Here is a 17305-nt window from a genome sequence, read left to right on the forward strand (position 1 = left end):
TGGGGAATACTTCAATGAATCACAAAAGAAACACGTCGATATCGTAGGCCATTCGATTTACAAAATCCCTAACATACAATCTATCAAAGTTTATATTTTTGGGTTATTTTTATATTTTATATTTGTTGCGCCTTCTGTGATTATGTATCCTCGCCGGGCATTTGCATTGCTCCAACCGATTGTGGTCAACAAATCGAATAGACTAACTACTAATCATTCAAAGTGTTCCAAGGATGCCAAAGGGGCGAATGATTTGAGTCTATTTTGGGTTAAATAATACCAGAACTTGCTTTGTCAAGTGATGAAAACTCTGTTCAGAATGCAGCTAATTTTGTTATTTGCCGCTCTTCGGATTGCCCCATAGATCGCTTGCTACGCGCTTTTTTTATGGTCCAATTTCGTCATTTTTTGTTGACAAATAAAATTTCAAATTATTTACACAACAGAAAATGTTCTCTGGTTCCACTCGTATACACACAACATTAGCCTATGCTCTTTGTGCGCTTCCTTCATTTGTTTTTGGCATTGCTGGCTTTAACGGGCTTCTCGTTTTCTGGGGGTTAGAATGAACCCAACATCGCCCCTCGCAGATCTGGGCGGAACATGTGTATAGGGGGACGACAGCAAAAAATCGCGACATGTTGGCAATAAACAGCAGGTGGCGCTGGCATTTTTGCAAATGAATTGCACACCCACTCCCTCAGCCTCGCTCAGTTGTTTCTCTCCCTCTTTTGTGTGCTGCGCTGCCTATGCCCTGAGATACACAGGAGGACCCTGTGCTCCAGTTTCCTGACCAATTTTTAGTGCATCTCTCATTTTTTTCTTCCTCACGGACTTGTTTTCTCGTTCTAGGTGCTGTGTTTTTCTTTTGGGAAATTTTTATGAGGTCAGCAGAAGTCGTTTAGGCATCAATCCATCATAAAGATCCGCAAAACACCACACGCCTCAATTACTTCGAATCCCGTGCAGCTCCCTGCGAACTCGTATCTTCCTCTCAAACTTTTTAAACTGAAAAAAAAAATACTATTTCTATGGAGGTTTTATTAAGGGACAAGCAGAACATGCAAAAAAGTAGAACACAATCACAGCATGGCATCCCCTCCTCTGCCACCGACTCGAACTCCGACTACGACTACGACTCCGGCTCCGGCTCTTACGTAAGCAAAACGCTGTCCTGTCCGCTTGTCCGCTTGCCTTTTATGATGCTCTCGCTTTACACTTCTTAGGTAATTTTGTAGTGCAATATTGGTCCTTAGAGTCCAGCATCTACTCTGTCATGAATGAAGCCGAGTGGCCCTACACCGTAGCAGCGATGCAAATCGAGAAAAAAAAATTCGAGTCGTTGGAAACGAAAAAACATGCAAATTATTACGCAAGTCCTTGCTGGACACTTTGTTCTCAGAATTCTCCAATATCGTTTTCTTTTTTTTGTGTCCCTTCTCGGTTTTTTTTTGTTTCTTTATGTTTTTTGGTGCAATTTGTAGGTCAGTTTTCCGTGAGATGAGATTTATGAGCCTCAAATGAGGCGAAGGCATGGGCTTGGGCCTGGGCCTGCGACCTGATCTAGATCTAAATAATTTTTATGATTTTTTTTAACAAGCCGCTCATAAAACACTGCGGATTCCGGCCTACAAAGACACCCACGGAACGGACACTGGCAGCAAGATACAATAAACAAGCGACAAACAAACAAACAACAAAAAAACTGTAACAAAGTCAAGATTTTTGCTCTGCATTTCGCTGTAATTGCCTCAGCGGATCCTCGAGCCGGGTCGCAGTTTCCCCGAACTAGATGTACGCCCTGGGCTTGGGTCCTTTGTTGGGCCAAAGAAAAAACGGAATGCTCACAAAAAACTGCACTAAAAATTGGTCAAAAAACTGGAGCAAATGTTTTATGGAAGTCAACAAACGGCTCGGCCCTGTGGCTCTTTGTCTCGCGCCTTGACTTTTTAGCCGCGATTGTTGCATCATATCCTAGATGATCCTTTGTCCTGCCTTGATCTGTTTTACGGTAATTTTTTTGTATTGTTTTTTTTTTGCTCTTGCCTTTTCTTTTGCGGTTAAGGTGTAAAAAAGTCGTGCAATGTTTGTCGTTTATGAGGGGGCTGCGGTCTCTGGCAGAGAGAAGAGCATGCTACTACTACTACTGGTGAGTAGTTTGGATGCTTGGCAGGGTATAGCGTAAAGCTGCCATAGCAGCAACAGATCAGCAAGAGCATTCAAAAAGTGAATCTTCCATCTGTCATTTCATAATTCTTAATAATTGGCTGTCCTTTGGTTAAATGGTTTCGCATTGAAATTACGAAAGAGTTAATCAAGCAGTTTGGTTTAAGTCAATATTTTTTTTGCGGTTCCACACATTTACCCGCTCAATGTACGTGCGTGTCGCTCTCCCTCACACTCTTGCTGCGACCGTGTGTGTGTGTGTGCGTGTGTGTGTTGACCAATAACCAACCATGGTTAACCAGACAAAAGGCCACAAAAATGCCACGAAAATCCCAAACTAAAATTGCACACAAACACAGAAACAACGACAAACAAATGGTTTAACCCGCAACCCCACCCGCACAAAAGCCCCAAGAGTGAGACACTCAAAAAGAGAGAGAGAAAGAGAGAGAGAGAGAGAGAGCCAATGCGAAAGAGAGGCAGCATAAAAAACTGCGCAAAGTTCCACATAAAAATGCAAGGCAATTATGCAAACAAGTTGACAACTTCCAGAGAGCAACAGAGAGACAAAGCCAGTGAGAGAGAGAGATAGAGAGAGAGAGAAAGTGGGTTGGGGACTCGACTCCACTGTACAGTGGGGCATCAATGTAGTATCTCTGGCTGGGGGTTTCACGGAGTTAACCCAAGTGTCAATAATGGCGCTGAAAACTCTTTAATGTCGAGTTCCCTTTTGACGCGTTTTTTTTTTTTATTTCTTTTTTCCCGTGTTCTGCCAACCTTCCCCCTTTCTTTCACTCACTGTGTGTGTGTGTGTGTGTGTGTGTGTGTGTGTACCACCGCCCCTTTCTCTCACTCACCCTTTGACTATAGCTCTCTCTGTGTGGCTGTCTCTTTCTAAGAATGCTCCGTGCTTGAAAAAGTTACGAGACGACTTTGGCCAGAAATACAAACCAACAAACCGCGTTTTGATTTGCAACCCTTAAGAGCCAGCCGCCTCGATGGTAAGACGGGCCCGACCGAAATAACCAGAGAAATAACCAGAAAAGTGGGTGGAAAATATGGTTTTACCCCCCCCACCCCCTCTCGACTCTATCACCCTTCTCACCACTCACACAGACTCTGTGGCAAAGCTCTGTCTCTGTCTCACTCTGGCAAAGCCAAAGCCAAACTAGTTTTGTGGCCGCAGCTGCCGCAGCCCTCAACAAGCCCTCTTCAACCCCCCTCCCCATCGCCATCGCCATCACCACCCATTGCCGCCCATAGCCCATGGCCCATCGCCCGCTGAGCGTCTAGCTTTTTTGGGGTGGAAAAAAAGCCAAGCAGAAGGAAAACATGAAACAAGCAGCCCACAAGCCCAGAGCAATTTTCAAAGACGCGCGCTCTCTGGTTTTCCAGCCAGAAAGAGACAGTAGGAGGGAAAGACCGACAGAGAAAGAGCGTGCAAATTGTTGATGTAAAAAAAATAATAAAAGAGTTGTCATGGAAATGCCCCAGCCAGAGGCGTCCCAACAGGGATAAGCCAAAAGATCAATGGCCATTCCCCTCGCACAGAGCCACTGTTTTGGCGGAAAAGCTGGGGAAAGGCTGGCAGAAAAATGCAACAAAAAGGGGGGAGAGAAAATTGCGGAAAAATTGTGGAGAAACGAGGAGATAGGAGGGGAAACACCTAACCAATTGCCACCCAATTTCCAGGCGCTCTACACGCTACACTGCAAAGAGCCAGGCATGTGCGGCATCTGTCCACGGATGTGCCACCGATCAAAATGGCCGCCAATTATATGAAATTTGATACTTAGTTTACCATCTCGCTCTCGCTCTGCTTATGAGCGAACTGGTTCTACTCGAGGCGATACCCTGTCAGATTCCTGTTATCCCGCGGGCTATACGAGGGTCGCATTCGGCGCATTAAGGGCGCATTGACGGGCTTAACGGATTTCCAGCTTTAATCTGTACATTGTCTGTCCATCAAAACTCAAGTGACTGCATGTGTGTATGTGTGTATGTGTGTGTGTGAAGCGTGCTATGTATAGCCATACATATGCATTCGCATTTGTATATAAATATGCTATATAAATGTGATATAAGCCAAAAGTTACAACTCAGAAGTTGGCGCCGGAAAGAGGAATATCAGAGTGACTGGCAGCTCGGGATCGTGGCGATAAGGAGTGGAGGAAGCATAGTAAATTGAGCTAATTAAAATATATTCCTCTCGGATAAAGAGCAGATGGCGAAGGAGAGAGTATTCTCCTCTGAATCTTACAAAAAATTCCCAGAAAAGATGTGGCTAACGCGATCAAAAGCGCAATATGTGGAAGCCAATCAATACAAAATAATACGCTTTATGTACCTGATATATTTTCTAGATTTTCAATGATTTGAATGGTGTCGCCCAGTAGGAATTTCAAAGTAGCCGCTGATATGATATATGACTTTATTACAACCATCTGGGGGCCAAAAAGTGTGTCCTTTGAACAGCTCAAAGGTAAAACATGTACAAACATGACCATACTGGGCTTTGTTTTGGCAGGATATAAAACACACCTCCTGATCACCCCTCCCACAAGACCCTACCTACATCAACAATATAAAGAGCGATCTTTAGAGATCGTTTCTTTTTTATGAAATTCTTGTTACAAATTGTGTATGACATGTAGCTCGATTGTTAGAGAATGATCATTAGGACTTCAACGCTGGGCAGCTGCAGAGATCCCTCTCTAGATCCTTCTCCCTCTCCAGCTAATTGTCGCGGGCCCAAGAGAAATGCTTTCTGCTTTGAGGCGTGAGATAGAGAGGGGAAAGCGGCACGAGCAGCAAAGAAAACGTCTATGAACAAAAAAATGGTTATGGATCGCTATAAAGTAAATAAACACGAGGAACAGCAGAAGAAGAATGTGGAGGAAATGGAAATGGAAAAGAAGAACAAACAGAAATGTGTCCTACGACCTACGAAAATATGTAGGGCACACCACACACGTTCCAAAAGATGGAACAGCTGCTCCACAGGACGATGGATGGATGGAGTAAGAAGCAAGGAAGTGTGGAAAAGAGATGGAGTGTGCCACAAAAGAGGTAGCGCATCCGTAGGACCCGACCTGACCCTCTCCACACAGCACCGTTTCCATCCTTTCAGAGGCGTACGAGCAGCCAATGGCTGGGGGGCGCGTCTAACCAAAAACACAATTTTGTGGGAGTGTCACCACACCAGCAAACGCACACCAAAGCAAACGCAGGCATAAAACACACAACAACAACAAAAATATAACCAAAGGAACGCACTCATTCCCCCCATACCATACCCTGGCCGATTCCACCACGAAACCACCCCCTAAAGAGACAGCAAAAAAACGAACGAAAAAAAATCACTCAAACACTCGTTTTCCAGTGTCAGTGGAGTGTATGTGTGTGTGTGTGTGTGTGTGTGTGTGTGGGTGGAGGTGGGGGTAAGAGAGAGAGTGGTTTGGTTTGCTGCGGTGTGGTGAGAATTTTTTTTCGCTCTCACTCACTCACAGAGTTGCAGGATACTGTTTAAGGATGGCGTAGGACGGGGGTGAGTGAAACAATTGAAAAGGAGCGCGCGCGCTCTGTCGCTCTGCTGCCCGCCGTCGACGCAGCGCCAACCAAAACAACAAACCACAATTCACTTACACAACGCCACAGTCACCGTCGTCGTCGTCGTCGTCGTCGCTGTCGCTTGGTTGCTGCTGCGCTGCTTTGGCTCCTGTTCCTGGCTGGTGCTGCAGCGCTGCTCTGCCACTGCCACTGCCTCTGCTCGGTTTCTGTTACTTTTACTCCCGCTGGCTGCGCAGTCGGCATTGAGGTGTTTTAAAAAATGGCTCTCGCAGAGGGGAACAACAGCTGTTGGAGGTGGGTGGACACGTGGAGGCAGTTCCCCTGCGTCACTGGAATTTCCATTGATGTTGCTCCTCTCTGCCGCCACGAGTTTTTCCTACGATTCTTTTTCTTTTTGGAAAATGCCATCAGTGTTGCCTCGTTAGCGGCAGCGGTCGGTGCTGGTCTGTGGCTGCTGCACTCCTCTACTGTGCTGAACGGAGCGTTGAGGAACTGGGAGGCGGAGCCATCGGATCACTCACTCACTCTTCTCTCTCTCTCTCTCACGCACATCCATCGATCACTCTCTTCACGCTCGAGTGCGGCCATACGCTCCGCTCTATTAATAAATCAACCCCGTATCACGCACTGGTGGAGGCGATCCCTCCATTGGTTGGCGGAGCACACGCGATCTTGTGCTTCTCTCTCTCTCTCTCTCGCTTGGATTGGGGTGGGATCAAGAGCGTTCTCTCTGTGTCATTATGGCATGCACTCTTTCTGCTCTAGGGGAGGATCGCCACTGTGTGACCTGTGGGGGATGAGGTTTTGCTTTGGGTCAGGCCATTCCCCAATGCGACCTTTCATGCGGTAAATAAACACTCTTTATGGGGTTTCATGGTGGATGATCCTCAGTTTTGTGCAGAACTTGAACGAGATCATGCAATGGAATTAGCATATTCGCTTTGCAGAAGTGTTTTTTTTATGTTCAAATATCCCTTAAAGTGATCCTAAAAGTGTCTACGCAAACGTCAGTACGAAACATGAATTAATTAATTGGCAACTTGAAGATAAGTAATGGACGATGCAATTTGATCTTGAGATTTCATTTAAGATGATTTCAGATATCATAATATGTCCAAAGTCCTCTGACAATCAATCGTTTAGCTCTACCGTCTTCTTGCTTCAGCTCCCACTCCCCATCGGAGCCTTGTATCGCTTCAATTAAAGTCCAATAAAACGAGACCTTAAACGACTGCTCCGCTAATCCATTCGCGGTGATCCCTGAACCTACCCGTCTAATCCCGACCGCCCTCTCTCCCCCAAATGCACAAAAAATAAAACGCGAAATCCTACCAGAAACAGGTAGCAAACTATGGGATATTTTTTGTGCGCGGATCGGCACGGGTTTACGATGGCGGGGCGGCTAATCGGCCAAAATATTTGCGGGGCGTGCTGGCTAATCCCGGCGATTGACTTTCGTAAGTAAAGGATTACGTGGAGGTCGCGAGATTGCGCTTTGGTGTGGTTTCGAGACCTGGGACCAGCCAATACCTGCTCGAAGTTTTACCGATCACTTAGTAATTTTTTGCTTTAGTGTGGGGCGTTCAAAAAATCCATAAAAAAGGGTAGGAGTGGGCTCCTGGTACAGCTGCGCGTAATGGCAGAGGCCGTGAGGTACATACAGGTAGGTGGAAGGAAGCGCAATCGCGACATGATCCTTCCTCCTGTCGCGATGGACGCGCGCGCTCTCCGGCTTCTGTCGATCGTCGCTCGTCGCTCGTCGATCGATCAGCGGGCGCTGAATGGGCCCACGAAAATTGAGGAAAACGAGGAAAAACGCAGCGGGGTCCAGCACCCCGGACATGCTACAAGGAACCCAGACTTCGACTCAGACTATGACCAGAAGCTGCTGCCCAGTTTCGCTGGAAAATTCGCGCTCTGACAGCGCGTCCTTGTCGCACGCTAACGCTCAACGCTGAAGCTGGCAAGTAACCTGTGGCCAAGTCCGTCGTCTGTGCTGTTGGCCCTCACAGCGAGCGGGCGCGCACGTACAAAAGCAGAGGAGTCGACGCCGCTGTTGCCGGGAAAGGCAGCGATTTATTGGAAGTGTGCTGACAGAGAGAAACAGAAAGAGAGTGGTAGTGGGAGTGGGAGAGAGAAACAGAGACAGAGAGCGACATCGCGACATTTTGGTTGGCTCCGAAGCCGCAGCATCTTGACTCGTGGCTGCCCCAAACACCAAACCACACCACATCAGAGGAGCACGGCATCACCACCCACTCGCCACTCGCCACTCTTCCTTCCCTTCGCCAGGAGGAAGCCACCAGAGTGCAATTCCTCATTGTGGTTGTACCGCGTTGGCCTCGTTTTAACGTTCTTTTGGGGCTCCACAGATATTTTTTGTGGAATGTCCAGGCATTTGATTTGTCCGGCACAGCAGACAGAGGCGTCCGCCTGCCGAGAAGGGGCAGTTCCGATTCCAAGTATGACACTTCCGTTGCCATCGAATGGAATCGGATGCGATCAGGGATGAGAGATCAGCTCAGCACTCGATCCTAAGCTGAACATGATCCAATCAACGATCTGCGACAGAGGCCCCGATTGCGCCATTGAAGAACACAAATATTTACATGTCTAATCGCCGGCTAATCGCCCCGATCAGCATTAGGATTAGGGCAATCTGCCAGGGCTGGTGCACAGCAGATCGTTTAAGGTAAATTTAGATAGTATTCAGGAACACATTGCCACGACAATGTGTGTTAGTTGGATATCTGCAGATCGGATGGCTCTATTCGCAGATACCCGAGATCGAAGCTGGGGATTTGAATAAAGAGAAAATTGCATCGAATTATATGAAAACATTGCACAACAATGGGTGTTGGCGGAGGTTCACGTTGGGCCAGAAATTTGATCTTGTCCGCAAATGAACAAGATTTGAAAATATAAAACCAATTTGCAAAGAATCGATAAAGTATCAATTAAACATTAAGCAAATATTTAGTATAATTTGAAGGATTTTTAAGGGCAGTGATCGATGACTAAACAAATTGCAACTAAAGAGACTAAAGAGTAGATATGTAAATGGTTATAAAATAGTAAACAAATCTGCATATTTATGATATTAACATGTAGATTGTTATCTTTGTTAAAATAATTTTATCCAAGGAAGTTTTGTGTCACAAATAAATTTGAAGATCAATTGGATCAATGATTGCTTTTAATATATTTGAAACCCTCGCGGATAATTTGCCTTCCCGATGATCTATAGATGATGATTGATCTACATACATTTGCACTAAAGTATTTCTGATCTACATGGACGGTGCGCCCTCTAATTGAGTCCTTAGGACCAGAGACACTGGCAGGAGTACGCCCCTGACAGCCTCCGGGGCTCCCGTCCCTGGCAGACAGACACCGATGCATACCTGTGCCACCCTCTGTGGCAATAGGCCCCCCTCCAACAGCGCACAAGGCCCCTGGACACCACCACGACGGGGTGCCAGCAACACGCGCGCAGTAGGAACTGTTGCATGTTGGGCAAGGAACTCAGCCGGACTGAGAGCGCTCCTTTGGCCGCCGTGGCCGTGGCATGGCGTGGCGTGCGTAAAGGAAAAACGAAGGAAAAACTGTTTCCAGCAGCCACCCAGACCGCCCGTTGCCGGAAAGAGACACACAAATCAAACAGGCTGGCGAACGAAAGAGCGACAGAGAGACAGAGAGAGAGAGAGAGAGAGAGAGAGAGAAAGAGAGTGGATGGCAAGAGAGCGCACAACATTTTCTCCTGATTTTTCTTTTTTGCATTTATTTTTTTGAGTTTTTCTTCGTTTGATTTTTATTTCCCCCACATTTCTTTGTTGCGATTTTGTTTTCTTTTATTTTTTGTTGCTTTCCAGTCTGGGCTTGCTCGTTCACTCTCTCTCTCTCTCTCTCGCTCGGGGAGTGAGAGAAAGAGCGCATTTTCCTTTCTCTCTCTCGCTCGTACATCCTCTCTTGCAGATTTTTATTTTGCTTCCAATGTGGTTGTTGCTTTGCCTTTTTCATTTTTTTTATTTGGCCGCGCGCCCCTGGCCACAAGTAACAAGCGGCAGTGGCAGAGTCGGCAGCAGAGGCAGTGGCAGTGGCAGCAACAGCAACAACACGCCTCAGACATCTCCTTCCTCTGCTGTGGTGTGTTTGCAGCTGTGTGTGTGTGTGTGTGTGTGTGTGCGCGAGTTGTATACCGCAATGGAAAAATGGGAAAATTTTTACTGTGGTTGTTGTTGCGGCAATGGTGGTTGCTTGATACCTGCCCCTTTTGTCTCCAGACTGCCGCCGCTCCCTGCACCCTTAGACCGAGCGCGGCCGTGTGCGTGCGTGTATCTGTGGGCCAGCGTGTTGCTGTGTGTATAGGTAAGCGAGCGAACCAACCAAACCACACGGGCCAGGACAATGCCAGCATGTGCGAAAGAGCAGGTCAGACAGGCAGGCCGGCGCGGAGCGGAGCGGCGTGCCATGGTGGAGGTAGTGCAAGCGAGAGGGTGCGATAGGTAGGAAGAGAGCGAAGGAGAGGGCGAGAGCGAGCTGCGTGGCAGAGGGCAGCGCTGCCAACGGCGACAAGCGCATTCCACTTTAAATACTGGCAACGATCGCAGCAGAGAATCAGTTCACTCAGCGACTTTACCGTGTCGAGAACGCCCCAGAGAGACAGTCTTGAGAAAAAAGAGAATCGAGCGAAAGAGATTCGAGAGTTTATACACACACACACCACACACTCCGTCGCGTCTTAGTTTTCGCCTTGAGACAACAATTTCCTTAAATGCAGCATTAAGCAAATACTAAAACCCCAAAGCCAAAAACGACGAAACTTTTTTTTGCCAGTGAAAAACGGTTTTTGCGAGAGCGGGCAACATTGCCGGCTCGCAAGAAAGTGCAGTGCAAAGTACCGTACAACGAACACAACACAACAAAACAAAACACAAGGATTACAACATTGGATTACAACCGCAGCAGCAGCAGCAGCAGCAGCAGAAGCGGCAGCAGGAGCAGAGTTTTTTTTTTGTTGGAGAAACAACCGAAAGATAAGATGCATCTACCGAATGGTCCCACAATGGTGGCCAACAGCACCGCTGTGGCACACACACAAGTGCTGGCAGCGGCAGCCGCAGCGGCCGCAGCGGCGGCTGTGGTAAACTCCGGCTCGAGCGGCTCCTCCTCGATGGCACAGAGCACATCGCTGGCCAACACCAGCACCCACTCGGCCAGCAGCAGCACCGGCAGCTCCACGCCCGACATCAGTGCCACCGCCAACACCACCGCCAACAGCAGCAGCAGCAGCACCGCCAATAGCACGGCGAACAACAGCGGCAACTCCGCCAAAATGCCCAGCTCCATGACGGACATGTTCGCCAGCCTACACGAGATGCTGCAGGAGTACCACGGCGAGCTGGCCCAGACCGGCTCACCCTCGATCCTGTGCAGCGCCCTGCCCAACCACTGGCGCTCCAACAAGTCGCTGCCGGGTGCCTTCAAGGTGATCGCCCTGGACGACGTGCCCGACGGCACACTGGTGTCGATCAAGTGCGGTAACGATGAGAACTACTGCGGGGAGCTGCGCAACTGCACCACCACGATGAAGAACCAGGTGGCCAAGTTCAATGATCTGCGCTTCGTGGGACGCTCCGGTCGGGGCAAGTCCTTCACGCTGACCATCACAATCGCCACATATCCAGTGCAGATAGCCAGCTACAGCAAGGCCATCAAGGTGACGGTCGACGGGCCGCGGGAGCCAAGAAGTAAGCAAAGTGAGTTTTTTAGTTTCCATTACGTTTTCAGTTCAATCCAATCCAATCCAATCCAGTTCCCACTCCCACACCTACAACTTCCTTTCATTTGGTTTTAAAAGCAGTTTCTAATTCAACAACGAAGATCCTTCGGGTTTTGTTTTGACTTCATTTCATCTCTGTTGAGATCTGCCACCAACGAATATCCTTCCCATCCTGCCGCTTCCCTTTGGACATTTTTACAAACTTTACTTTTTGCCTTGTGTTTTCTTTACTGACTTTTTGCTTTGCTTTCTGCTCTTTCCAGGCTATGGCTATCCACATCCTGGCGCCTTTAACCCCTTCATGCTGAACCCCGCCTGGCTGGATGCCGCCTACATGACCTACGGCTATGCGGACTACTTCCGCCACCAGGCCGCCGCTCAGGCAGCCGTGCACCATCCGGCCCTGTCCAAGGCCTCGCCCTCGAGCAGCTCCAGCATTGTGTCGCCCAGCGCCAGAGACGCGGCCTCCAGTGGTGTGGCTGGCGGCGCCAGTGCTGCGGGACCCGCCGACTACCATCATGTGTCGCAGATCACGCCGCCTCCGTCCGGGGCCCCAACGGCCGCTGGCCAACCGGCTGCCATGATGCCCTCGCCGCCAGGAGCCGCTCCGGCCGCAGCCTACGCCATGCCCCAGTTCCCGTTCAATCATGTGGCCGCCGCCGCCGCGGCAGCAGCCCAGCAGCAGCAGCACCATGCCAAGTCCACGCCTCACGCCTTCCATCCGTACAACTTTGCCGCCGCCGCGGGTCTGCGCGCGCGCAATGCGGCAGCGGCTGTCCTGCACCACGGCGGAGACGCCACCGGCATCAGCCACATCAGTCCGGCCTCGTCGCGCCCCTCCAGCTCCTCGCCCACTCAGCAGCACGTGCTCCTCAAGCTGAACACCTCCATCGAGACGAGCTCCATCCACGAGCAGTCCGCCTCCGATGCCGACTCCGATGACGAGCAGATCGATGTGGTGAAGTCAGAGTACGACCTGGACAAGTCCATCGACTCCAGCCGCAGCTCTCCGCTCGCCCAGCACATCTCCGTGCCCCTCCGCATGCGCTGCGACCTCAAGGCGCCCTCCGCCCTCAAGCCCCTCTTCCACGAGAGTGCGGCGGCGGCTGCCACCACCCGACAGGCATCGCCGGAGACCACGCTGCCGGCGGCCACCAAGCTGAAGAATTCCGCTGTCCAGCAGAAGACCGTGTGGAGGCCCTACTAAGTGGTGGCAGCAGGAAGGTGGATCCCTCTCAGGATCCACGACAAAAGTGATACGAACATGTGACTGGAGTGGAGTGGAGTGGAGTGAACAGGGCAGTGGATGGGAGAGGAGAAGCAGCGCAGAGCGGCAAGCAAAAAAATTGTGATATAGTGATGTAAGTTAGACCACGCCCACAGCAGTCAACGGCAGGCCTCCGGCGGGCAAACGGAGGAGGAAGCGGAACCCAGAAATCAGAAACCAGAAACCAGAACCAGGATCACCGACATCAACAGACAGAGGAAAGTTGGCGCATCGAGCTCCGACGTAGTTTTATGCTCGATTCATAAAATCGTAGGCCGAGTTCGTGAAACCAACCGACTGGCAGACTGGTGTTGCACAACCAAAAACAACAAGAAAGCAAAGAATTTCCCCGAGATCTTCCAGCGACAAGATCTTAAGCGAAAACTCTGTTGAAAAGCAAACGCAAAACGCAAAACGCAAAAGCAAAACGCAAAACCAAAACCCAAAGCCGAACAAATGCAAAGAACGATAAAAAGTAACTTAGCGATAGAGAAAGGAAAACTTTAGTTCAATTCTTAACGACTCATCCCAAGAAACATTTATGATTTGTAAATCATTTTTCATTTTCACTTTATACACTCCTGACCCTGCCCCTGCCCCTCCTAGCAACCACACAAATATTGTACATAGATATAGAACATTTTTTTTTTTGAGGAAACATCTATTTTTTTTTGTGGATAATTCGAATTTAGCTATTGGATAGTTCTTAAGTTTATCTAGTGATGTAAGTGAACAGAATTTTTTTGTCTAGAATTAAGTTTTAGCGAGAGAAAAAAATCTAACACAAACGAATTTCCCCCAAAACCAAATAAAAAAAAAAACAAAAACAAAAATCACACACAAAAATTATTTACAAAAACAAAACATTTGGCTGAGTTTTTCCTTAATTACTTTTCAGGAATTGTTCTCAAATATTTCAGCGATAGTTTCTCAATCAATCTATTGAAATCCGAATTTTCAGAGTGAAGTAAATAATATGTTGCAAAGTTGCATCTTAATGTGGCTTCCATATTGTCAATGTATAATAATTCCAAATGATTTTCGACGCCAGTGAAAATGGAAAATGAAAATATTCATTTAATAATTAGAACTACCTTGCTGGAATTTCTGTTCCATCAAAACAAAAGGAGTACTGATATATTTTTTATTTTTATTTTTATTAGCAAAAGCCTTGCCATATATTTTATTCAGGGAATTGTCTTCATTAATACTACTTGCTGATGATATTCAACAGTTTCATTCGATATTTCCTCTATTTGGTTTACAATAGTTAGTTACAATTACAAATGGTAATACAAAATTTTATCTTGGAAAACTGTTGGGCCAGCAACAACAGCATAAATCTAACATTTTGTTTCTATTTTTTGTAAATATTTTCTCATTCTTTATATTTTATTTTCCATATCAGTATTAAATTTATTCTTTATTACCCTCTCCCATTAGCACGCAAGAAATCGCCTTATCACAGACGAACGGCAGACAACGGAAAAATACGATAGAAAAGGTGATTTAATGTGGTCAAGAATTGGCCACAAATTGAGAATTTCCCCAATTAAATTACTAAGTAGAACTACTTGATGACAGCACCTACGTTTGTGGGAATACCTCTGATCGAAAGATCACTTCAGCGGGACTTATCTATAGTACTTATTGATAGCAAGCCCTACTGTTGTGGTTTGGGGGAAACTCCAAAAGTGAAGCCCCCCAGGCACGTTCCACGAGAGATCTCTGTTAAGCGAATCGATTTGGTTATCTGTCCAAAAATTCAACGTGCTGTCCGGCAGAGTGCAGATAAGCCGGTTAGAGTTTGCCTAACTGCCGTGGCAGGGAACCTCTTCGGCTGGTGGTCCTCTACTCCCTATGTGCGTCGAAGGTCATCCGGGTAACCGCAGGACGTAGCCAGAAACCAAATTGATGGCAATTAATGCGGATTTTTAGTGATTATGGGCAGTGGTACACGGCCATCGCAGCGTGTGACGATACGAGTACTCACGTACTTTTCGACAATTGTCGCATTAATTGGCCCAGCGAACTCAACTCACTTTTGGTCCAACATTTCGTATGTCGACATCGGCACCAACAGTGCCACTCGGACTCGATGGCGGCCCAACCGCAGTGCGATTTGTCGGGGCCATTAACCGCACAGTCGAGTGCCAGGCAACGGCAACGGCAACGGCATCGGCATCTTCATCGACATCTTGCACGCCTCATTAGAGGATCGCTGGCCAAGGTGTTGGCCAAAGAATGGTTGAGTTGTCTCCTCAAGGCCGCATGGACACATGGCCGGGGTTGACCTTCACTTCGATTGGTCAAGGCAACCCACAAAACTGCAATTTTGACACTCAATTTGGTGACATGCAACGGGGTGTTGCACTTGGTGAGGTCCTCCTCAATGGCATGTACCCAGTGGGCGAGGAGTTTTAAAAAAACTCGTTCCCTGATTAGGAAAGTCGTACTTGGAAGTTGAAAGTATACGAAGCAATGGAAAGAACACTGCCTTTGGATACCAACGAGGACGAGAACTCTCTAATAAGTTCATATTTTCCCAAGGAAATCAAGCTAAAAGAAACTTAATCTTGTTGAAGAATAATGATAGAAGTCGTCGCAAAATTTGTAGAGTGCGCTCACTATTCCCATGGAAGGACACGAACACTTCTCAATTGGATGCTTGTCCTCTTTGAAGGACTGGCCCTCCCCCGCTCAATAGGAACAGGAATGTAAGGACTCTGGCGACTGCTGAATCGAATCAAAATGTGCAATTGAACTGGTAAAAATGTCGAATATTTTCGGTTGGGGCAAATAGTTGGCACCCATAATGATACCAAAAAAATACTATTGAGTCCAACTTTTTGCATGAGACCACCCCACCCCACCCCGCCATTCCTTTGGCACTTGCATTTTCGCATTTAATCAATGGAAAATTTACATTTTCACAATGTGTTTTACACTTTTCTTCATGTTTTTGCCCCGGCTACGAGTTGGTTGTTTTGTTGTTGTTTTTTGGCTGGTGGCTGGGGGCTCTCTCTTGATTTCGTCGCTGTTTTTCTTTACATTTTGTTGTTGTTTTGGTTGATGTAGCGCGAAAATCGGGTAGGTGAGGAGGTGGAGGTGGAGGTGGAGGTTGAGGTGGCAGTGGTGTGGTGTGGCGCCTCTTTTGTGAAATGCGGCGCGTGGAAAACTATTTGACTATTTGTTGTTCTTGCTGTTTGTTGCTTCATTTGCTCTCTGCTGCTGCTCTTGTTGCCATCGACTGAGGTTGACTGTGTGATTGTTGGCGGTTTGGGGCATGCAGCGGGCCAAAGCCAAAAAATGCCTACGCCGGCACACGCACACACATCTACGATCCAATACACACACAGATACTCGACACAGATACAAAGATAAACAAAACCGCGCCGCGCGGAACGAAAACGAATCGAAAACGCAACGAAACAAAGCCAAAAAAAAAAACACAACAAAAACATCAAAAATTCTCTTTTAAAAACTCAATCTCTGAATACCCTTTTTCGCGGTATTTTGTATATGAAATATTTGAGATATATTCATAAGATTCGTTAAAGAATCACAAGACAGTGAGTCTCAGTAATTTATTATTCTAATTTATTATTCAAGACTAAATAAATAAATGTTCCATGAGACTGACTCAATTTTTTAAGCGAAAATGCATGGACTTAATTTGCAACATTTTGGAAAGTAAAAAAAAAGTTCTTACATTTTAAAGGGTATGATCGGCTTCATTCGCAGCGCTGCGATCATAGTGTCCCCCTCTTTGTTAATGTCAGGGCATTAAAGTCCGTCGGAGGAGAAGGTGATGAGGCGGTGGAGACTGAGACGAAACGGCAAGAGGGGAAGAAGCAGGAGAGTAGGAGGTGGAGCAGTGGAGAGAAGCGAAATGAGCCGAAAATATAAAAATGGCCAATGCAAATGGAAAATGGTTGGCCAGAAATTACAAAGAGCAATGTGCGTGTGTGTGTGTGTGTGTGTGTGCACAGAGAGAGGTGAAAGAACTGAATGGAGCATTCCCCCTACTGCTGCCCAATACTGGTACTCGTACCGCCCCACCAATCTGGCCGTCCCTCCAATTTCCGCGAACAAATTACAAACGAAATGAGCGCCGCTTTCGATTCTCTGTTTCTTTTTTGTTCTTCTATGGGAATATACGCTGACTGGAGGGTATTCCAGCTTTGCCTAGACGCTTGCGCATTCCTAAAATTGTTTTCCATTCAAATTATAGCATCAAATGTATGTACATAAATGTAAGACCACTCACTATTTCTTAGCTCATAGTGTGACATAATTATGAATTTTTGCAGCCATAATGCGGAAGAATATCATCTGGAACGGCGGCAATGGTTGCTCAATTTGTTGTTAATAAAAAAGAGGAATCGCTGTCCGTAAATTGTAACGCTGACATTGATCATCCAATCGTTGGAGGATGCTCAAGAAAATGTCTAACAACAATCAATTGCAGATGATACCGGATGATAAGCAACCATGACCATACAATAAATAAACGAAAA

The 17305-nt window shown here is 47.2% G+C and overlaps 1 protein-coding gene across 2 annotated transcripts; it reads left to right on the forward strand.

Moving 5' to 3' along the window:
• The first annotated feature begins 10367 nt into the window (after window positions 1-10367).
• Window positions 10368-12860, forward strand: LOC117588616 (segmentation protein Runt). Of its 2 annotated transcripts, none has more exons than XM_034280026.1 (2): window positions 10368-11495; window positions 11782-12860. In XM_034280026.1, exons 1-2 carry the CDS (start codon window positions 10778-10780, stop codon window positions 12723-12725), a joined length of 1662 nt encoding a protein of 553 aa, XP_034135917.1. In that variant the 5' UTR covers window positions 10368-10777; the 3' UTR covers window positions 12726-12860. The 2 variants fall into 2 exon arrangements, with proteins under 2 accessions (XP_034135917.1, XP_034135918.1); XM_034280027.1 differs by having other exon boundaries at window positions 10368-11486.
• The last annotated feature ends 4445 nt before the right edge of the window (window positions 12861-17305 follow it).

The sequence above is a fragment of the Drosophila guanche genome, unplaced genomic scaffold (assembly GCF_900245975.1).
Source record: "Drosophila guanche unplaced genomic scaffold, DGUA_6, whole genome shotgun sequence".
NCBI lineage: Eukaryota > Metazoa > Arthropoda > Insecta > Diptera > Drosophilidae > Drosophila > Drosophila guanche.